Here is a 23,838-nt window from a genome sequence, read left to right on the forward strand (position 1 = left end):
GCAGGAGTGGGGGAGGTATAGCATTTTTCGTTAAAAATACAATAAACTGTATTATCAACAATTCGATTAAGGAAGAGGACTGTACGGAATCCATTATTGGCGACTTGTATAGCCCTCCTAACCTCAGTATTGAGCAGACTGATCCCCTGATTCATGAAATTCACAGAGCATCCCAGTACAAAAACGTTGTGATCATGGGAGATTTTAATTATAGAAACATTGACTGGGAGATAGTCTAGGCTCTAGCGATCATCAAGAAATAATATTTAATATTATCTGGGAAGAATTAAAAAGTACGAATAACGTCCAAGTACCAGACTTCAGGAGAGCAAACTTTGACAATATAAAAACCTATTTGAAATTGAATATGAAATGTCATACGGACATCGCGGACGTTTCGGACATTGTCGAGTCTCGGTGCGTGACAGGGGAGGTTATGGTCAGGGGTCGGGTCACGGAGGGTAATATGCATACCTTGGGTCAGGTCATTTGGGGGCGAGGGCTCAACAGATAGGTAAGCGATTTGGATGAAATGTATAGCAATCTAACTGATTTAATCATTAATGCACAAAATACATTTATCCCCCTGAAGTCAATACGGAAAAATAGTAATACTCCCAAATGGATGATGGACAGATTGAAACATGAGATCGGAATGAAAAGAGGATTTTACGTAAAAATAAAAAACGGGGAAACATGCCTTAGATCAAGATATAACGAAATGGCAAAGCTGGTTAAAAAGAATACACGTGTAGCGAAACGTAATTATGAAATTAAGGTTGCTAATCAAGCAAGATCCAACCCAAAGAGTTTCTTTCATCTCTATAGAACAAGAAATAAAGAAAGAATAGGACCAATTAAAAACTATGAAAATGTCATGAGAGAATCGGAGGATAAAATGAGTGAGGAGTTTAACAATTATTTTCTATCGGTGTTTACTTATGATAAAGTACCTGACTGCGACCCGATTTTCAGAGGGGATGAAGAAAGTAGTCTATCTAATATCAGCATTAGTAAAGTAGAAGTAGTCAAGCAGACTGAAAGACTTAAAACTACAAAATCCCCGGTCCAGACGAAATTTTTCCGAGAATGCTAAAGGTGTGTAAATTTGAAATCTGCGACCAGTTAACTAAAACATTTAATAAATCAGTAGACAATGATTTTATGCCTACTGCTTGGAGGCAAGCAAACATTCCTGTTATTAAGAAGGGAGATAGATCGTCTGTATGCAACTACAGGCCGATCAGTTTGACATCGGTTGTAGGAAAATTGCTTGAATCAGTAATAGTAAATAGACTCAGAGAACACATCGAAAGACATAATTCAATTCGTAATTCACAGCATGGTTTCTCTAAGGGTAAGTCATGTGTGACTAATCTTCTATCCTTTTACACTAAAGTATATAAGGCGTCAGATAACAATGATAATTACGATGTTATTTACCTTGACTTTAGCAAAGCGTTCGACAAGGTGCTACACCAGAGACTACTAAATAAAATCAAAGCCCATGACATAGGAGGAAAAGTGTTAGAATGGATTAGAGCTTGGATTAGTAACAGAAAACAGCGGGTCACCTTAAATGGAGTAAAATCTAGGTGGGGCAATGTTAATAGTGGCGTCCCCCAGGATCAAAAGGTCTCCTGTCGGCATGCTCCGCCTTTGTAATCCTTTGTAATCTGTGATGGGAGAGACGACAGAGGTCACTCCAAATCACGCTCCACAGTCCTTATGATATGTCTGTCAGGTGACATATTGTCTTTTATCAACATTCCCAAATATTTCTCCTTTTTCATTTTGTAATTCCATGGAATGATTTATAAGTGTTTTTGCCCCTGTTGTCCATTTATAGTATTTTGCATCTTTTGTGTTAAACTTCATTTCCCATTCTTGGCTCCATGCAAAAATATATCTTTTTGTAATAGCCTACAGTCCTCTTCGTTTTTCACTCTTCTCATTCTGGCATAGCTTGCTGTACCTTCCAACATGTCATTGACATAGACAAGATACATTATTAGTGCAAACACTGAACCTTGTGGAACTCCACTCGTTATTGCCCTCCATCTTGATATCTTATCTTTTATTACTGTCCTCATGTATCTTCCCTTCATCCACTCGAATAGTTTACCTCTTAGTCCTCCAATATGCTTCAATTTTCACATAAGTGACTGTGAGGTACAGTGTAAAATAATTCTCTATGTCAACGAACACATATTACACACACCTCCTGTTGCACGCCAATCACTCTTGAGTAAAACGTTAAAAGGTTTGACACATGACCTTCCAGAGCTGAAACCAAACAATCTGCCAAATTGTTCATCTTTTCACATAATGTCACTATAACTTAGTGGTGTCTCCTTACTTTCACCTTTATGAATTGGTGTAACATTAGCCCTTTACCAATTGAGCGACGTCTCGCCTCCTTTTAACGAATGTACAATATGACTGTGAATCTTGTCCGCCATTTGTTCCTTACATTCACGTCAAATCCTTAAGCTTTTGTTGTATCCAATTATCTCAAAAGATTGAGGACTCCAATCACTTCTACATTAATATATTCTTATATCTTTATATTTCACTGCTTCCTTTTCCTAAAAAAAAAAAAGAGAGAGAGAGAGAGAGAGAGAGAAACTCCCTTGTGAAGACAGATCAGAAACTTTAATTAATTATTCCTGCCAGAACTGAGGCCTCCTCAAAGACCTCACTACCCACTATTAGCTGTTGATTACTTCCGTGCTTCAATTTACCATTGATTAACCTGCAAAACGTTTCCGGTTCATCGTTGCATTTATTTGCAAAATCTCTTTCAAAATCACTTTCTTCCTGTGGGTTCTTATATGGACGTTTCTAGCTTATTAGTAAGATTCTTTTGTTTTCTTGCGTTTTTCTCCAAGCCATATCACTAGCTTTTCTGTTTGTTTTTTATTATCTATTTATCTATTTCTTTATTAATTAATTTAATTCCTGTATTTATTCATTTATTTATTTACTTATTTATTTATGCAAAAGGGAAGAAATTGGCTGTATTTTTCTGAAAAGAAACATAGTTTGCTGGTGCTGAGTGAAACTAAAATAAAAGGGAAGGGTGATTTTCAATTTATGAGTGTGGTAAGGTGTCAGGAGTGATGAGTGGGCGAGGAAGAGCAAGTGAAAATTGTTAGAGTGGCGTCTTTGAGGATGTGGGCCAAGTTACAACTGGATGGAAGATACCGGTTTTTGTGAGTGCATACGGACCTGGTAATGAGACAAAGGGAGAAGATTTTTCTTAAACTGGTCTAAATGAGTGTATAAAGGAATGTAAAACTCATGATATGGGGGGGGGCAATCTACATCACCAAAAAGCTAGTCATTTCCTGTCAATGTCGTCGACAACTACACGAGATCACCAAAATCAGAAGACGTCACAAGAACATGGTCACTTTGGTGACCTGCTTTGGTGACTCTGCTCCTAGTAGAACGGTTGTCAAGGAGCTGATCTCTCCAGTCAGGGAAGGTTGAGCCAACAATTATTGTTATTGTCATACATCCTACATACTACAAACGTACCTTCTTAAGAAACATCCTGTCTGCATTATCAACTAAGACGATGGTGGGTTGAAGTAGACGACCAACCTAAAAGAATTGGTTCACATGAACATCACAAAAGTTAAAAGTAGGATAAAAAAAAAGGTGAAAATTAGAATGCCAGTGTGCTTATCTTCACGGTGAATTATGAGTATTACTTGTGCTCTTATGTTCTCAGTGTTATCTACAGAGATATGTTTTTCAGCTGTGCAAGCTCTTTTGAACAATACTTGTCAAATTAATATTCATGTGGATTCATTTCTTTTATGCTATGAACACAATAGTATACAATCTGAACAATTGTTTCGCCACTATTTAATATCCATTTTTTATTTAGCAAACAAATATTTTGATTTGAACAAGACTATTTCACTCCTAGCTGTTACTAAGTTTGTATGCATAGTCAACAAGTTATAGTCATATGGATTTAGAATCTATGGAAGTGTATATATATATAAATATATATATATATATATATATATATATATATATATATATATATATATATATATTCGCAGAAGAAATCACTTGAATGCGTGATTCTAGTATGCCGGAAAACCACTTGGAAAATAACAGAAATGAGACCGAGCGCTTTCGTCTATTCAGACATTGTCTATATGGACGAAAACGCTCGGTCTCATTTCTGTTGTTTTCCTAGTGGTATTTATGCATATATGAGTCTTAGTCTCAGTTTATTTCTGACACTTGCTTCGCAGGTATGCTTTTTCAAAGGAAAAGCCATACCTCCGTAACTAGTAAGGAATAAACTCAGACTAAGACTCCTGTGTTTCCTACCCCACTTACGTCAACCTGTCAGAATGTCTCAATATATATATATTATAGTATTTCAATCCTCATACATGTACATAGATACAAAAGTGGAGCCCTGGGTATATCAAGGATTTTTTTTTTTTTTGTTTTTTTTTTTTTTTTTTTTTTTTTTTTTTTTTTTTACACGAGTTCAAATCTACGAAAAGAACACACCTCTACACAGATTTCAACTCAGTTTATTTGTCAATAAAACAAAATTTCTATCCCTGATATACCCTGGGCTCCACCTCTACAGTATATCCATGTTCATGTAATGGAGACTGAAATAATATAAACAAAAAATACTTTCAAGGATTCAAAATTCATAAGACTGTATAACTTGTTGACTATACATAGATGCTAGTAATGACACTTCATACATAAAACACTGCATATTTGCATTCTGTCTAGCTTGCTTGCTTTAGACAAAACACACACACGCACACACACTTTAAACGAACGGACGGCTTAGAGGACGTTCTGAAGAAAAAGTGAAATTTCGTGGATCCCGAAGCAAAGGAAGTACCTATTGTATTTACAGGGTGGGGGAAATTGCTCGTGGTGTAGGGGAAAGTGAGGAAAAAGGAGAAGGGGAGGGATTACTGAGGGAAATGGAAGGAAATGAGGAAGGAGAGTACTTGGCCCAGGCAGGCAGACGCCATGTAAACAAAAGAGGTCCCGACCAATTTAGTGACGACGAAATGTCTAACAAAAATGTAAAGATTAGAAACATAGATAAGAACAATTCAATGGAAGGTGAGGATAACAATTTCCAAGGATTTAAAGAGGGGGAGGCGGATACCAACCTCCCCCGACTAGCAAAACTGGAGGAAAGGCTTGAACAAATGACTGAACATTGGGAGGTTAGGTTCGGTAAAATGTCAAAACTTGCAGAAAAGTTTGAAAGATTGGAAGAACTAGAGAAGGCGAACAAAAACTTAACTGATGAAATAGAAGAACTAAAAAGACATTTAAGAGAAGTAAAAGAGGAGAATAAAGAATTAAAAAGGAACAATAAAGACAATAAAGAAACAATAGCAAAAGAGGCACACGGGTGGAGAAAGATACAGGAAAATAGTAAAGTTGCATTTACTGATATAATTAAACAGCAAATGAAAGAAACTGAAGACTCAGTTATCAAAGTGATGAGACAGAAGGAGAATATAGTAAGAGACTTAGCAGACAGAAAGAAATGTATAATTATATTAGGAATGGAAGAGAAACATAACCCAGATAGAACCTCAAGAATCAAAGAGAAAAATGAAAAAGTAAGCAGTTTACTACAATTAGTTCAGGAAGATGAACCAGAAATAATTAAACAAATCGAAGAGAAGTTCAGACTCGGAAAGTATAGTACAGATAAGACCAGACCAATTAAGATTAAATTCAGGTCACAAACGACGGCTGAGAATATCTTATCCAAAACAGGGAAACTAGCAACAAGTGAACAATATAAAAAGGTATGGATAAAAAGGGAAATGAATAAAGAAGAAAGAGAGGAAGAAAAAAAGAAAAGACTTGAAGCTAAGGAAAAAAAAGAGATGAGAACAGAGTCAGAAAAAGAGAGATTCTATTGGAGAGTAGTGAATATGAAACTAAGGAAATTCGACACACAAGAGAAAAACAAAAGGGAAACAGAGAACACAATGGAAGTGGCAGAAAACTAAGAGTGGCTTACACAAATATAGATGGATTAATAACAGGATTGAATGAGCTGAATGATTATTTGAAGGAAAAAGAACCAGACATAATGGGAATTGTAGAAACAAAATTAAAAGGTCCACTACTACCCAACAGTGTAGGACATGATGCATATAATTATTGGATTAGAAACAGAGAGACAAAGCAAGGGGGTGGAGTTATGTTCCTGACTAAGAAGGATATAAACGTGAGGTGTGTCACATATGGAAAGAATACAGTAGAGATGATTATGATCGAAGTGGAAGACAAAGATAAGAAGAGCAGAAAGTTTGTGATAAATTAAATGCCTCCGAAAACAGCCTCGTGGGAAGAGAGTGAACATAAAAGTATGTTAGAGGACACAAAAATAACATTAAATAAGATAATGGAAGATGGAGGAAGAATAGTTATGATGGGCGACTATAATTGCAAAGAAATCTGCTGGGAAGAGATGACAGTAAAGGGTGGAGACGGCTCATGGGGAAACGCTCTACTTGAGATGATTACTGACAATACAATGACACAGTGGATACAGGAGAACACTAGGTATAGAAATGAGTAAGAACCATCGAGACTAGACCTAATAATTACATCTGAACCTAGAATAGTGAACAAGATTGAATATAAAACACCAATAAGTAAAAGTGACCACATATTGATTGAACTGGAACTTAATGAAGAAAAATACATGAAAAGAAATGAACAATATGGAAAAGGAAGAATGATGTATGAAAAAACAAACTTTGATAAAATAAGAGAATTCTTTCAAAAAGAAAACTGGGAAGAAATATACAAAGAAGAAACAACTGTGGAAGAGAAAGGGAATATTTTGACAAAAATTTACAAAAAAGGAGTGGAAAAGTATGTCCCAAGACAAAAACAAGAAAAAGAATATGTAAAATGCTGGTACAACAAAAGTTGTAGGGAGTTAAAAGACAAAAGAGACAAAGATTGGACCAGATGGAAAAAAGACAGACCTGAAAAATGGAAAATATATACTTGTTATAGAAATGAATATGTACAAGCATGCAGAGAGGAAAAGAGAAAATATGAAAAAGATGTCATAGAAAAGTGTAAAGATCAACCAAAACTATTTTACAGATTTGTAAACAACAAATTGAAAAACAAACAAGACTTGGAGAAATTAAGACAAGGAGGAGTTGAATACACAGAGGAAATTGAAATGGCGGAAATTATGAACAAACATTTTAAATCAGTGTTTACAAGGGAGAACATACAACCTGAAGAGATCGAATGGAAAGAGAAAGTCCCTCCCATGAAAGAAATAGAAGTAACAAAGAACGAAATATTGAAACACTTGAGTAATCTTGATGTCAGAAAATCGCATGGACCAGATGAAATAGCAAACTGGATTTTGAAATAATGCAGGAATGAACTGGCAGACAAAATACATAGCATAATAAACAGTTCCTTGAAAGAAGGAAAAGTTCCAGAAGATTGGAAAAAAGCAAATATAGTACCCATATATAAAGGAGGAAATAAAGAAGACCCTAACAACTATAGACCAGTCTCCATAACAAGTACAATAGCAAAAATTTGTGAAAGAATTGTCAAAAGTAGATGGGTAAAATATTTAGAAAAAAACAAAGTGTTAAATCCAAGGCAATTTGGATTCAGACAAGGACGATCATGCGTCACCAATTTAATATGTTTCTATTCAAGGCTAATAGATATAATACAAGAAAGAGATGGATGGGCTGATTGTGCATTTCTAGACCTAAAAAAAGCTTTTGACAAAGTACCACTTAAGAAGTTGCTTAAGAAATTAGAAACTGAAGGAGGAATACAGGGCAAACTGCTTAATTGGATGGAAGATTTTTTGCAAGAAAGGAAAATGAGAGTAGTGATAAGAGACAAACACTCAAAATGGGATGAAGTAATAAGCGGTGTTCCGCAAGGAACAGTTCTGGCCCCAATAATGTTTGCTATATATATTAATGATATGGATGAAGGAATTGAAAGTTATATGAGCTTCTTTGCAGATGATGCAAAACTACTGAAAAGAGTGAACACGGAAGAAGATTGTGAATCACTACAGAGAGATCTAAATAAAGTACAGGAATGGAGTAGGAAGTCGGAGATGGAGTTCAATACAAAAAAGTGTAGCATAATGGAATTTGGAAAAAGCAAAAACAGAATAACAGGATCATATAAATTGGGAGAAGAAGGAATAAAAAAAGTAGAAAATGAGAAGGACCTGGGAGTCATTGTTATGAATAATATGTCACCTGAGAAACATATAAATAAGATTTTTGGAGAAACTTATAATTTAATAAGAACAATCAAAGTTGCATTTACATACCTGGATGAAGAAATGGTGAAGAAAATTCTAATCACCCTGATAAGACCAAGATTGGAATATGCAGCAACGATATGGTCACCAAGTACAAAAAAAAATGTATAAAAAAAAACTTGAAAGAATACAAAGAGCAATTACAAAATTGGCACCAACACTCTCAAAACTATCATATGAAGAAAGACTGGCAAAACTTGAACTACAGACACTAGAGCAAAGAAGAGAGAGAGGAGATTTGATAGCTATTTACAGAATCATGAAAGGCATAGAAATTACTGATAGAGAGAACCTGATAAAATGGGATGATAGAAATACAAGAGGACACGGAAAGAAAATAAAAAAAGACAGCTATAGAAGAGATCTGAAAAAGAACAGCTTTCCTCACAGAGTAATAGTCAGTTGGAACAAGTTAGATGAGAAAGTGGTGTGTGCAAAAACAATACATGAATTTAAAAATAGTTTAGATAAAATGAGATATGAAGACGGGACCCCACGAGCATAGCTCCCCTTCCCGTAAAATACAACTAGGTAAATACAACTAGGTAAATACACACACACACACACACACACTTCAACGAACGGACGGCTTAGAAGACGTTCTGAAGAAAATTGAAGTTTCGTGGATCCCAACGCAAAGAGAAGTGCCTATTGTATTTACAGGGTGGGGGGGAAATTGCTCGTGAGGTAGTGGGAAAGTAGGGAAAGAGGAGAAGAGGAGGGATTGCTGAGGGAAATGGAAGGAAATGAGGAAGGAGAGGACTTGGCCCAGGCAGACAGGCGAAAGGTAAAGAAACGGCCCCCCCCCCCCGACCAGCTGAGCGACGATGAAATGTCTAATAAAAATGTAAAGATTAGAAGTATAGATAAGAGCAATACAGTAGAAAGTGATGAGAATATTTTCCAGGGATTTAAAGAGGGTGGGGGGGACACAACCCCCCCCACCCCCCCACCCCCGACTGACAAGACTAGAAGAGAAGGTCGATAAGATGATCGAGGACTTGGAGCGTAGGTTCGGTCATGTTAACAACATTGTACGGAGGGTTGAAAAATTGGAAGAACTAGAGAAGGCGAACAAAAACTTAACTAAGGAAATTGAAGAATTAAAAAAACAGTTAAAAGAAGTAAAAGAAGAGAATAAAGTCTTAAAGGAGAATAATAAGGAGAACAAGGAGGGTTGGAAAAAAATCCAAGAAAATAGCAAAGTTGCATTCACTGACATAATCAGACAGCAAATGAATGAACAAACTGAAAACTCAGTTATTAAAGTGATGAGACAGAAGAATATAGTAAGAGACTTAGCAGACAGAAAGAAATGTATAATTATATTAGGAATGGAAGAGAAACATAACCCAGATAGAACCACAAGAATCAAGGAGGAAAATGAAAAAGTAAGAAATTTACTAGAATTAGTTCAGGAAGATGAACCAGAAATAATTAAACAAATCGAAGAGAAATTCAGGCTCGGGAAATATAGTACAGACAAGACCAGACCAATTAAGATTAAATTCAGGTCACAAACTACGGCTGAGAATATCTTATCCAAAACAGGGAAACTAGCAACAAGTGAACAATATAAAAAGGTATGGATAAAAAGGGAAATGAATAAAGAGGAAAGAGAGGAAGAATAACAGAAAAGACTTGAAGCTAAGGAAAAAAACGAGATAAGAACGGAGTCAGAAAAAGAGAGATTCTATTGGAGAGTAGTGAATATGAAACTAAAGAAAGTCGACATACAAGAGAAAAACAAAAGGGAAACAGAGAACACAATGGAAGTGGCAGAAAACTAAGAGTGTCTTACACAAATATAGATGGATTAATAACAGGATTGAATGAGCTGAATGATTATTTGAAAGAAAAAGAACCAGACATAATGGGAATTGTAGAAACAAAATTAAAAGGTCCACTACCACCCAACAGTGTAGGACATGATGCATATAATTATTGGATTAGAAACAGAGTGAAAAAGGAAGGGGGTGGAGTTATGTTCCTGACTAAGAAGGATATAAACGTGAAGTGTGTCACATATGGAAAGAGTACAGTAGAGATGATAATGATGGAAGTAGAAGACAGAGATAAGAAGAGCAGAAAATTTGTGATAAATTATGTGCCCCCGAAAACAGCCTCATGGAAAGAGAGTGAACATAAAAGTATGTTAGAGGACACTCAAAGTTGCATTTACATACCTGGATGAAGAAATGGTGAAGAAAATCCTAATCACCCTGATAAGACCAAGATTGGAATATGCAGCAACGATATGGTCACCAAGTACAAAAAAAAATTATAAAAAAAAAACTTGAAAGAATACAAAGAGCAATTACAAAATTGGCACCAACACTCTCAAAAATATCATATGAAGAGAGACTAGAAAAACTTGAACTACAGACACTAGAGCAAAGAAGAGAGAGAGGAGATTTGATAGCTATTTACAGAATCATGAAAGGCATAGAAATTACTGATAGAGAGAATCTGATAAAATGGGATGACAGAAATACAAGAGGACACGGAAAGAAAATAAAAAAAGACAGCTATAGAAGAGATCTGAAAAAGAACAGCTTTCCTCACAGAGTAATAGACAGTTGGAACAAGTTAGATGAGAAAGTGGTGTGTGCAAAAACAATACATGAATTTAAAAATAGTTTAGATAAAATGAGATATGAAGATGGGACCCCACGAGCATAGCTCCCCTTCCCGTAAAATACAACTAGGTAAATACACACGTAGACCGATTCACAGCGAAGATTGGAGTTCCGAAGAAGAAGGGAAATTTTCGTGGATCTCAACAACGAGGAAGTACCTTTTTGCATTTATAGGGAAGGGGAAAGCTCGTGGTGTAGTGGGAAGGTGATGAAAAAGGAGAGGGAGGGATTACTGAGGGAAATGGAAGGAAAAGAGGAAGGAAGCGCACGGGCTCCACCTGACGGGAAAAAATGTCAACAAAAGGTCCTCAGCTGACGCAGGAGAAATGAATAATTTCATTAAAATCATTAAGTTTAGAAATATGAAAAAGAACAACAAAATGGAAAGTGAAGATAATTTCAATGGATTTAATGAAGGGGGGGATACCAACCTCCCCCGATTAGCAAGGTTAGAGGAAAGACTAGAAAAAATGGCTCAACACTGGGAAAGTAGACTAGGTCAACTCACACAGATTGCACAGTGAGTTGATAAATTGGAACAATTAAAGAAGGAAAACCAAAACCTAACTAAAGTAGAAGAATTAAAAAACAGTTAAAGGAAGTAAAAGATGAGAATGAGGAATTAAAGAGAAATAGAGAGAATAAAGAGTCCATAGCAAAAGGAGCACAGGGTTGGAAGAAAGTCCAAGAGAACAATAAAATTATATTTAAAGACATAGTGACACAGCAGATGAAAGAACAGACTGAAAATACAGTTATTAAAGTAATGAGGGAGAAGGAGAATATAGTAAGAGACTTAGCAGATAAAAAGAAATGTATAATTATATTAGGAATGGAAGAGAAGTATAACTTAAAAAGGACTACGAGAATTAAGGAGGAAAAAGGAAAAGTAAACAATATATTAGAATTAGTTCAGGAAGATGAACCTGAAATAGGGAAACAAATTGAAGAGATGTATAGGCTCGAGAAATATAGTACAGATAAGACCAGACCAATTAAGATTAAATTCAGGTCACAAACGACAGCAGAGAATATCTTAGCAAAAACAGGGAAACTAACAGACAGTGAACAATATAAAAAGGTATGGATAAAAAGAGAAATTAATAAAGAGGAAAGAGAAGAGGAAAAATTAAAGACAAGAAACTAAGGGAAAAAACGAGAAAAGAACAGAAAAAGAGGAATTCTATTGGAGAGTAGTGAATATGAAAGTGAAGAAATGGATCATAACAGAGAAAAACAAAAGATAATCAGAAAATACAATGGAAGTAGCAGAAAATTAAGAGTGTCTTACACAAATATAGATGGATTAATAACAGGATTGAATGAACTGAATGATTATCTGAAGGAAAAAGGACCGGACATAATGGGAATTGTAGAGGCAAAATTTAAAGGTCCACTACCACCCAACAGTGAAGGACATGGTGCATATAATTATTGGATTAGAAACAGACAAAACAAGGGGGTGGAGTTATGTTCCTGACTAAGAAGGATATAAACGTGAGGAATGTCACATATGGAAAGAATAGAGTAGAGATAATTATGATGGAAGTGGAAGACAGAGATAGGAAGAGCAGAAAGTTTGTAATAAATTATGTGCCTCCAAAAACGGTCTCGTGGGAAGAGAGAGAACATAAAAGTATGTTAGAAGACAAAAGGATAACATTAAATAAGATAATGGAAGATGGAGGAAGAATATTTATAATGGGCGACTTTAATTGCAAAGAAGTCTGCTGGGAAGAGATGACAGTAAAGGGTGGAGACGACTCATGGGGAAATGTTCTACTCGAGATGATTATTGACCATACAATGACGCAATGGATTCAAGAGAACACTAGGTATAGAAATGAAGAACCATCGAGACTGGACCTAATAATTACATCAGAACCTGAAATAGTGGAAAAAATTGAATATAAGACACCAACAAGTAAAAGTGACCACATATTGATTAAACTGGAACTAAATGAGGGAAAATACATGAAAAGAATTGAACAATATAGAAAAGGAAGAATGATGTATGAAAAAACAAACTTTGATGAAATAAGAGAATACTTTCAAAAAGAAAACTGGGAAAGAATATACAAAGAGGAAACAACAGTGGAAGAGAAATGGAATATTTTGGCAAAATTTTATATAAAAAAAAAGGAGTGGAAAAGTATGTCTCAAGACAAAAGCAAGAAAAAGAATATGTAAAGTGCTGGTACAACAAAAGTTGTAGGTAGTTAAAAGACAAAAGAGATAAAGCTTGGACAAAATGGAAAAAAATTACAAAATACCTGAAAAATGGAAAATATATACTAGTTATAGAAATGAATATGTACAAGTGTGCAGAGAAGAAAAGAGAAAATATGAAAAGATGTCATAGAAAAATGTAAAGATCAACCAAAACTATTTTACAGATTTGTAAACAACAAACTGAAAAACAAACAAGAATTAGAGGAACTACGACAAGGAGGAGTTGAATACACAGAGGAAATAGGTATGGCGGAAATTATGAACAAACATTTTAAATCGGTGTTTACAAGGGAGAACATACAACCTAGAGATATCGAGTGGGAGGAGAAAGTCCCCCTATGAAAGAAATAGAACAAGGAATGAAATAATGAAACACTTGAGTAATCTTGATGCCAGAAAATCGCATGGACCAGATGAAATAGCAAACTGGATTTTGAAAGAATGCAGGAATGAACTGGCAGACAAAATACATAGCATAATAAACAGTTCCTTGAAAGAAGGAAAAGTTCCAAAAGATTGGAGAAGAGCAAATATAGTACCTATATATAAAGGGGTAAATAAAGACCCTACTAACTATAGACCAGTCTTTCTAACAAGTACAATGGCAAAAATTTGTGAACGAATTATCAAAAGTAGATGGGTAAGGTATTTAGAAAAAAACAGCGTGCTAAATCCAAGGCAATTTGGATTCGGACAAGGACGACCATGCGTCACAAACTTAATGTGTTTCTATTCAAGGCTAATAGATATAATACAAGAAAGAGATGGATGGGCTGATTGTGCATTTCTAGACCTAAAAAGAGCTTTTGACAAAGAACCACATAAGAAGTTGCTTAAGAAATTAGAAACTGCAGGAGGAATACAGGGCAAACTGCTTAATTGGATGGAAGACTTTTTGCAAGAAAGAAAAATGAGAGTAGTGATAAGAGACACTCTAATTGGGATGAAGTAATATGAGGTGTTCCACAAGGAACAGTTCTGGCACCAATAATGTTTGCTATATATATTAATGACATGGATAAAGGAATTGAAAGATATATGAGCTTCTTTGCAGATGATGCAAATCTGTTGAAAAAAGTGAACACTGAAGAAGATTGTGAGTCGCTACAGAGTGATCTCAATAAAGTATGGGAATGGAGTAGGAAGTGGGAGATGGAATTCAATACTAAGAAGTGTAGTATAATGGAATTTGGAAGAAGCAAAAAAAGAATAGTAGGATCATATAAATTGGGAGAAGAAGGAATAAAAAAGTAGAAAATGAGAAGGACCTGGGAGTCATTATTATGAATAATATGTCACCTGAAAAACATATAAACAAGATTTTTGGAGAAACTTATAATTTAATAAGAACAATCAAAGTTGCATTTACATACCTGGATGAAGAAATGGTGAAGAAAATACTAATCACTTTGATAAGACCAAGATTGGAATATGCAGCGACGATGTGGTCACCAAATACAAAAAAAAAATGTATAACAAAACTTGAAAGAATACAAAGAGCAATTACAAAATTGGCACCAACACTCTCAAAACTATCATATGAAGAGAGACTAGCAAAACTTGAGCTACAGATATTAGAGCAAAGAGGAGAGTGAGAGGAGATTTGATAACTATTTATAGAATCATGAAAGGCATAGAAACTATTGATAGAGAGGACCTAATAAAATGGAATGATAGAAATACAAGAGGACACGGAAAGAAAATCAAGAAGGACAGTTATAGAAGAGATCTGAAAAAGAACAGCTTTCGCCACAGAGTAATAGACATTTGGAACAAGCTAGATGTGAAAGTGGTGTGTGCAAAAACAATACTTGAATTTAAAAACAGTTTAGATGAAATAAGATATGAAGACGGGACTCCACGAACATGGCTCACTTTCCCGTAAAATACAACTAGGTAAATACAATTAGGTAAATACACACACACACAAATACAAGGAGGGAACTGATATGTACCAAAGAATTTTTTTTTTTTTTTTTCATAAAGTGTTGGTATAACAAAAAGTGTAGTGATGCTAAAGATAGACGAAAAAAGCCTGGAAAAGATGGGGGGGGGGGGAAGACAAAAAATTACCAAATGGCAAACATACATCAAACTGAGAAACAAATATGTAGAGATGCGCAGGGAGGAAAAAAGAAACTGAAAAATATATAATAGATAAATGCAAAGACTAACCTAAACTATTTTACAGATATATAAATGATAAACTAAAAGACAAACACGAAATAGTGAAACCGCGAAGGAAAAAAAAAATATGTAGATGATGTAGAAATGGCTGAAGTTATGATCAGCCGTTTTAGGTCTGTATTTACAATTGAAAGCTCACAAAATTGTGATGAAGGACAGCGAGGAAGATCCCCGAAATGAAAGAAATAATGGTGACACAGAATAAAATAAGGGACCAAATAAAAAACCTTGACATCAGAAAGTCACACGAGCAGAATGGAATTGCGAACTGGACACTGAGAGAATATATAGTTGAACTAACGGACAAAATACATAAGATAATTGACTTCTCACTCAAAGAAGGAAAAGTACCACAAGATTAGAAAAATGCAAATATTGTACCAATATACAAAGGTGTCACGTGGGTCACGTGACGAGACTTGGGAGGCTGCTGGCGCGGACGCCTAATCATCCACTGATCACGTGATTTGGCAAGACGAGGCTTGGTAGGGTGGTGACCCAGCACACCTGACTCGGTCGAGGGTGGCGTGAGGTCATCTTGGGGGCAGTGTTGCCAACTGTCCCTACGAGGTATCTGCTGTGCGCATGCGCAGATCCATGCCCTTCCACTCTCCCTCACCCTCCCGGACGTGCAAAGGAAGGGCATGGAGAACCTGGAAGGACTTCTTTTCCGACGCTCGTCGTCGTCGAAGGACAAGAGAGACCTGTCTGCTTGCCGAGCAGGCCACTTCAGTCTCTTTCTCCCCACCAGGGAAGTTACAATTTGTTTTATAATTTATCTTTTGTGTAAGCTTAATTTTTTGCCTGTGTTAGTCCGATTAAACACATTTTGTTGGTGTGTCGTGTGTTTCTCTCGCCTTCTCAAATTTTCCCCGAGTATTACCGTTCGAACCTATATGACAGTGGCGCCACGAACAGGGACTCGGTTGAGAGAGAGAGAAATACAGAACTGCGGGACAAGTGAAGTGTGCATGATTAGTATTAAGTACGTCCACGCAGTTATCGGATTAACTCAGCGCTCATCATGGCAGGTAGTGAAGGTACTTTCAGGACCGCCCAAGCGATCATAGAGGAGGCCAAGGAAGGGTTAGGAATGACCGACCCGGCCGAGATCGCTGAATACGTGAAATCACAACAGGCTTTGGAAAGACAGGACAGGCAATGGGCGCGCGAGGAGGCCGCTAGGACTCACGAGCAGGAGGATTACAGCTTTCGGCACACCATGGGGGCTGTACCAATTCACCGTGCTGCCCTTCGGGCTCACCAATGCCCCAGCGGTGTTCAACAGGACCATGCGCGACGTACTTCACGATGTGCCCGGCACAGAGGTATTCGTCGACGACGTCTTGGTTCATACGGAATCATTCGAGGAGCACATGGTGGTGCTAAGGAAGGTACTGGAGAGGTTATCAGCAGCAGGTATGACTGTCAAACCCTCCAAAACGGAACTCGGCCAGACCGTAATCCAGTATCTGGGCCACACAGTGGGAAATGGCAAATGTGGTTGCCAAGAGGACAAGGTGAAGAAGATTAAGGAGGCCCTGATCCCTACGACGAAGAAACAAGTGAGGGCCTTCGTCAACCTTGCGGGCTACTATCGGCAGTTCATTCCCGAATTCGCCGCGGTAGCACTGCCGCTGCATAACCTTCTAAGGAAGAGTGCTCCAAACAGAGTAAGTTGGGGAGAGACAGAGGAAAGGGCATTCCAACAACTAAAATCACACCTATGTAACAGTCCCATATTGCAGCTCCCGAATCCCAGAGAAACCTTCACGCTACGAACCGATGCATCCCAGGACGCCGTCGGAGCTGTTCTACTCCAGGAGCAGGACGGATGGATGTACCCAGTGGCCTACCATAGCAGAAGATTGCGGGCAGCTGAGAGGAACTACAGCACCATCGAGCGTGAGTTACTAGGTGTGGTAGATGGGATAAAGAAATTTCAATTCTATCTGTACGGAGGTAAGTTCGTCTTGGAGACGGATCATATGCCGCTGGAGCATTTGAAGCCGTCCAAGACAGCCAACGCCAGGCTCACCAGGTGGGGGCTATACTTGCAACAGTTTGACTACACCTTGCGTTACATAAAAGGGAACGAGAATGTGGGGGCGGACCTACTGTCCAGACTTGGAAACAAATAACTGCTGTATTTTTTTGTCCCCAGATCCGGAGGAAGGAGACATCGTTTTTTTTTTCCTATACAGTCACGTCTACATACACACACACACGCACAGACACTCGACACTTATATGTCATGCCATATTGGTCACATTAGCCACAGCTTCTCGATCTTCCATCGGAGTTTTCCCTCAAGGAAAAAGAAAGATCCTGAGGTTTTTCGCTCATCCGGAAGATCGAGGTAGCAAGGCTAATAGGCACATTTACAACTCGCGACCCGCGTCGCGAGTTGTCCTCATCATCGGAGAACTGTCACGTGGGTCACGTGACGAGACTTGGGAGGCTGCTGGCGCGGACGCCTAATCATCCACTGATCACGTGATTTGGCAAGACGAGGCTTGGTAGGGTGGTGACCCAGCACACCTGACTCGGTCGAGGGTGGCGTGAGGTCATCTTGGGGGCAGTGTTGCCAACTGTCCCTACGAGGTATCTGCTGTGCGCATGCGCAGATCCATGCCCTTCCACTCTCCCTCACCCTCCCGGACGTGCAAAGGAAGGGCATGGAGAACCTGGAAGGACTTCTTTTCCGACGCTCGTCGTCGTCGAAGGACAAGAGAGACCTGTCTGCTTGCCGAGCAGGCCACTTCAGTCTCTTTCTCCCCACCAGGGAAGTTACAATTTGTTTTATAATTTATCTTTTGTGTAAGCTTAATTTTTTGCCTGTGTTAATCCGATTAAACACATTTTGTTGGTGTGTCGTGTGTTTCTCTCGCCTTCTCAAATTTTCCCCGAGTATTACCGTTCGAACCTATATGACAAAAGGAGACAAAGAAAATCCAACAAACTATAGACTGGTATCCCTTACAAGCACAGTAGTAGAAATATGTGAAAAAAATATTAGGAATAAATGGATTAAACAGTTGGAAGAGAACAAAATACTAAATCCTAAACAATTTTGTTTTAGAAGTGGAATATCATATACCACAAACTTGATATGCTTTTTCTCAAGATTAATAGAAATAATACAAAAAAGAGGCGGATGGGTGGATTGTGCTTTCTTGGACTTACAAAAGGCTTTTGACAAAGTACCACACAAAAAGCTACTAAGAAATTTTGAAATAATAGATGGAATACAAGGAAAGTTATTGGAATGGATGAAAGATTTCTTGAACAGGAGAAAAATGAGGGTGGTACTCAGAGACAAAAACTCAAATTGGGAATATATAAGCGGAGTCCCGATAATGTTTACTATCTATACAAATGATATGGATGAAGGTGTGGAATGTTACATGAACTTCTTTGCAGACGATGCGACACTACTAAAGAGAGTAAGTACAGAGGAAGATTACAAATCTTTTCAAGAAGACCTGGACAAAGTCTAGAAATGGAGTCAGAAATGTGAAGTGAACTTCAATGTTAAGAAATGTAGCATAATGAGATTTGGAAAAAGCAAAAATAAAAATTCGTGTCAATATAAAATTGGTACAAAGGAAGTTAAAAAAGTCACCTCGGAAAGGGACCTAGGAGTAACTATCTCAAATGACATGACAGCAGACAAACATGTCAACAAATTAGTTGGAGAAACTTTTAACTTCTTAAGATCAATGAAAGCCTTTGACTACATAGATGAAGAAATGGTAAAGAAAATACCAGTTACACTGATAAGACCAAAATTAGAGTACGCTGCGACACTATGGACACCTAGTACACACAGACTTACCTTGCTCACAAGGTGTGTGAGCATGTTAAGGCCTCCCCTTCCTGGATACCGACCCACAATATTGCTCGCTGTCAAATCCATCAGAGTCGCTCCTGCTTCATAGCAGAGAGCTTTTACTAACATACTCTTTCCACATCCCCTGGGTCCACACAATAGAACACTTTTAACTAGAGGTGCCTGGGCATGAACAGCATCAATTCCTGTCGGTGAAATAAAATGTTCATTAAAAATATATGCAGTACTTATCACCAAAACAATAAAAAGAACCTCTGCAAAGTTATGAAGACATCTAAAGATCTTGTTTAGGATAGCACTAGATGATTTTATTAAACATAGATAAAAGGTTCCCAGCATTTTTTCAGTTTTTTTATACAATGTACTATAATCTACAATTTTCATTTTACTTTATTTGTTTATTTATTTATTCATTTATTATATATATATGTATATATATATATATGTATATATATATATGTATATATATATATATATATATATGTATGTATATATATATATATAAATATATATATATATATATTTTTTTATGTAGTTATGTAGTTATGTAGTTATGTATGTTAGATACAGCTCCGGTGTGTGTGGAATGTTGACCGAGGGTGTAACAGTGTAAGTGAAGTGAGTGGTGTAAAAAAAAAGTGGAAATCCCAAAAAGTGTCACAAGATAACTTATAATATAAGATAATATAAAGATAACATATCCAGACAAAAAGAAATAGAATAAAATAAAATTAAAACAATGTGATAATTTAAAGTGACGTGACATCACATCGCATATTGTTGTATGACATAATATGTTATCAAAAATATATATATACGGTATAATTTTACATAAAAATCAAAATAATTGTATTGACTGGATTTCCATGTGCCAAATTTGTGAAGGAACCATGCGGGCATGTATGCTTCCCGCCAAGCCAGTCATTCACGCAACGCAGTTTCTATTACGCTCTCAAAGCGTACGCACGTCTTTGTTGTAGTGCTTTAATTAATAAAAATTAATATATATTTTCCATTGTAATACACTCTCATTAGCCATCCGCCTACACACTTCCGGATTCAGCGCCGATCTGTCTCTGTCTTTCTGAATGACTTTGGTCTTTACGTTCTTCCCTTGGGCGCAGAGTAGATGGCCTCCGACATAGAGACTCCTATGTCCTGGGGTTCATCTGGCTCCTCCGAACAGGTTCCATGCTAGTGGGGAGGGCGACGTCATTTACCTGCCTATTGATGGCAGGTTGCAGCTCCTTTATCCAGATGGTCTCCAGGAAGGACAGGCGCTGTGAGTCCTCTTCTTTTGCCACAAATTCGGTGTTTTTAACCAGCTTCTCTTTAAAGGTGGCGTCAGTACTGGTTCCAGTGATGTTGTTTCGGTCCTTCGTGTTGCAAGTGCATGGAGATTCATCTAGATAATGTGGTGGTCGTCCGTCTCACGTAGACTGAAAGGGGCTTACAGTCTTCCTCTGCGCATATGGATTTAATTACTGTGTATGATTGAAGGAACTACTGTGGTTCTGGAGCAGAGTTGTTCTTTAAAAGGAAAGAAGAGGTCTTCCTACTCCTGTAAAATATTGTAAAGGATAAGTTGTCACCTTCTTTTCTTGGGATCACATTTATGTGGAATATAATTTTGATCATTTTCTCTTCTTTCTTGTATTTGGTAGATATGCATGTTTTGTAGAAAAAAATATGTATGGCCCTTCTTGTTCTAATGTAGTGGGATGTGTTTGTACTAGTTGTCGATCACTCCGCGGAGAATGGATTGGACCTCGTGGCTCGAATAGCCGTGGTTGGGGACAAAAAGGGTTAACAATTCATTTAGTCATTTTGCTAATTGGTATGTTGGGCTAGGTATCTGGCTGATGATGGGTCTGAGGGAGTTGTTGGGCTTATATGTTTTTACATTTCCATAACAATAACCAGGTTTCTACCTGGAGAAGAATGGCACCATTCTAGAGGATAAGACAAAGCTCTAGCCCATTTAAAAGAACCCTATTCCCAAAATAACCTCGAAGGCAATAACATAATAAATGTCATCAATGCGGTTGCAGGTGGTACAAAAGTTTGCAAATTGTCTGGCAAGTGTAAACCTGGTTATTGTTATGGCAGAGTGCAAATACATGCACCCAACACCCCCTCAGACCCATCATCTGCCAGATACCTACCCCAACGTACCAGTTAGCAAAAAAACTAAATGAGCTTTTAACCTCTTTTGTTCCCAACAGATTTAGCCTGGCATCTTCTCGCGAGTTCATTGAATTGGTAAAAGATGCTCCCAGACAGGGAATCTAAGGTTCTCTGGATGCTGAATCCTTGTTTATCAATATTCTTGTGGGTAGAACGATATATTTTATATACAACAAAGTTTACATAGTGGGTCAGCCCCCATTCTTGACATACTCGAAAAAAACTTCTGACCCTGCTTCAGATATGCACCAATGATCGAAGCTCCATTTTGCTCTCCCCATGGGACGCTCTACCACCAGACCGACGGAGTTGCTATGGAATCCCCCTTTGGTGTTCTGTTTGCCTTTTTTCCATGGGAACTTTAGAGGAACTGATTTTTAGCCAACTTGAAAAACCTACCCCTTATTGCAGGTATGTAGATGATATATTTGTAAAAAAAAAAAATTATTACCCTTCAGAAACTGATATCTTGAAGAGGAGGTTCATGTGTGCGCAGTGTCTGTGTTTCGGCGTGTCGTGGTCTCGTCCACTTTCGTACGGTCTGACTCGAGTGACCGTTGGATCGGTAAACATCACATAGGTGTTTTCTCTCCTTCCTACAGGGTCCAATCCCTTATATCAAAGGTACTTCAGAGGAAACAGCCAGGATAATCCGAGACAATAACATACAGGTGGTACACAAACCACGCAACAATCTGCATCACAACCTGACCAAGGTCAAGGACACTGAAGCAACCATACAGAAGGCGGGAGTGGTGTACCACCCTGGCTTCATGGATTGTGATGTAGATTACATTGGAGAAACGGAGAAGAAACTCGCTACCAGGCTAGAAGGATATAAACGGGCAGTTAGACGTAAAGATCCAGCTTCGGCCCTTTTTAAACATCACCGAACACCAACACGAAATAGACTGGGGAGGAACGCAAGTAATACACAGAGACAGTTCCAAAAAAAGAAGATTATTCTTGGAAGTGTGGACGACGAAAGAGGCCAGCATAAACAGGTGCATTGACTTGAACCCAAATACTTAGGCACAAGGAACACGACGACAAACTCAACGTAGGGTATAACCAGTTATTACTACTTGCCCGAGTGAATTGAAGTACACGCCTAAGTGTTTATAAGGAGTTTATAAGAGTGTGTGACCGTGACTTGTTTGATTTCTTTTCGTCGCATGCGTGTGCACTTTATCATGTATTTCATTTCATTGTGAGTTAAGATGTACGAATTAACAATTGTGGCCAGTTGTCCACGTTTTTAAATACACATAAATACGATATGATTGGTTTTCTTTGGTAGTACGTGCGTGTACGTCCGAGTTAATTTTTGTGGCAGTTTAATGTCATTATGGCTTTAAGTTTTATGTGAGGATTGTGAACAGATGTCTTTGTTATGTCACATGTACCTGATACTCGTTGACACGAAACGATTAGGGGGACCCTGGACAGCTCCGGCTGCACTGGCTACCTCTCCCAGTTCCAGCATTGGCCAGTATACTGAATATTTAATCACTGTACCCCCATCACATCCCTCAGGACGGTCCTAGGAGTCTCGTGTTTCAGCTTCTCCCCTTCAACATGGATCCCAAACTTCATATATATATATATATATATATACCTATATATATTTATATGTATATATATATATATATATATATATATATGTATGTATGTATGTTAAAGACAGATTGAACATTTTTAGAAGTTCTGCCATGGTATTAGAACCCTGACCCGTGCGTCCGTAATCACGAGGTCAAGACGCTACCAACCGTGCTACATGTGATGGAGGTGGTAGAATATAGATTGAGAGAAGCAATTAAATGCCTTGGCGGATTAAAATTGTAATAAGAAATAGACATTTGGGAATAGATGATAAGAGGAGATTGTATAAAAGGGCTCTTGTGCCGACAACACTGTATGGGGCAGAAACATGGAACATAAGTGAGAAATAGTTAATTTATTATTCTTTTAAGGTGAGATGTCTAAGAAATATGGTAGGGGTTACTAGGCTAGGTAGAGTGAGAAACAAGGAAGTGAGGAGGAGAGCCGGGGTGGAAAGGGAGTTGGGAGATAGGGTGGATGAAAAAGTATTAGGATGGTTTGGACACATGTAATGAATGAGTGAAGAAAAATTAATAAAAGAGGTGTGGAAGGCAGGGGTGGTTGGAGTGAACATGAGGGGGCGACCGAGGATGAGATGGATGGATGAGGTAAAAGAGGCGTTCAGAAAGAGGGAGATATCTGTTGAGGAAGGAAGGGAGAATGATTGTAAATTATATGGATGACGCTGTGATGCATAGAAATAAGTGTGATGGGATGTTAGAGAGTAGTTATCTGTGAATGATATTTTAACGCAGCCAGCATGGCGGGACAGA

General features: G+C 37.7%; 1 protein-coding gene across 1 annotated transcript in view; it reads right to left on the minus strand.

Moving 5' to 3' along the window:
- LOC143034102 (IQ and AAA domain-containing protein 1-like) overlaps nt 1–23,838 on the minus strand; it is a 110,246-nt gene that overhangs the window by 16,363 nt on the left and 70,045 nt on the right. The window contains exons 14-15 of the mRNA XM_076200045.1: nt 19,262–19,461; nt 3,544–3,609 (exon numbers count right to left, since the gene is read on the minus strand). Of these exons, the coding sequence (XP_076056160.1) occupies nt 3,544–3,609; nt 19,262–19,461 (266 nt within the window). The remainder of the gene's footprint in view (nt 1–3,543; nt 3,610–19,261; nt 19,462–23,838) is intronic.

The sequence above is a fragment of the Oratosquilla oratoria genome, chromosome 16, assembly GCF_046742065.1.
Source record: "Oratosquilla oratoria isolate Oo_2021 chromosome 16, ASM4674206v1, whole genome shotgun sequence".
Taxonomy (NCBI): Eukaryota; Metazoa; Arthropoda; class Malacostraca; order Stomatopoda; family Squillidae; genus Oratosquilla; species Oratosquilla oratoria.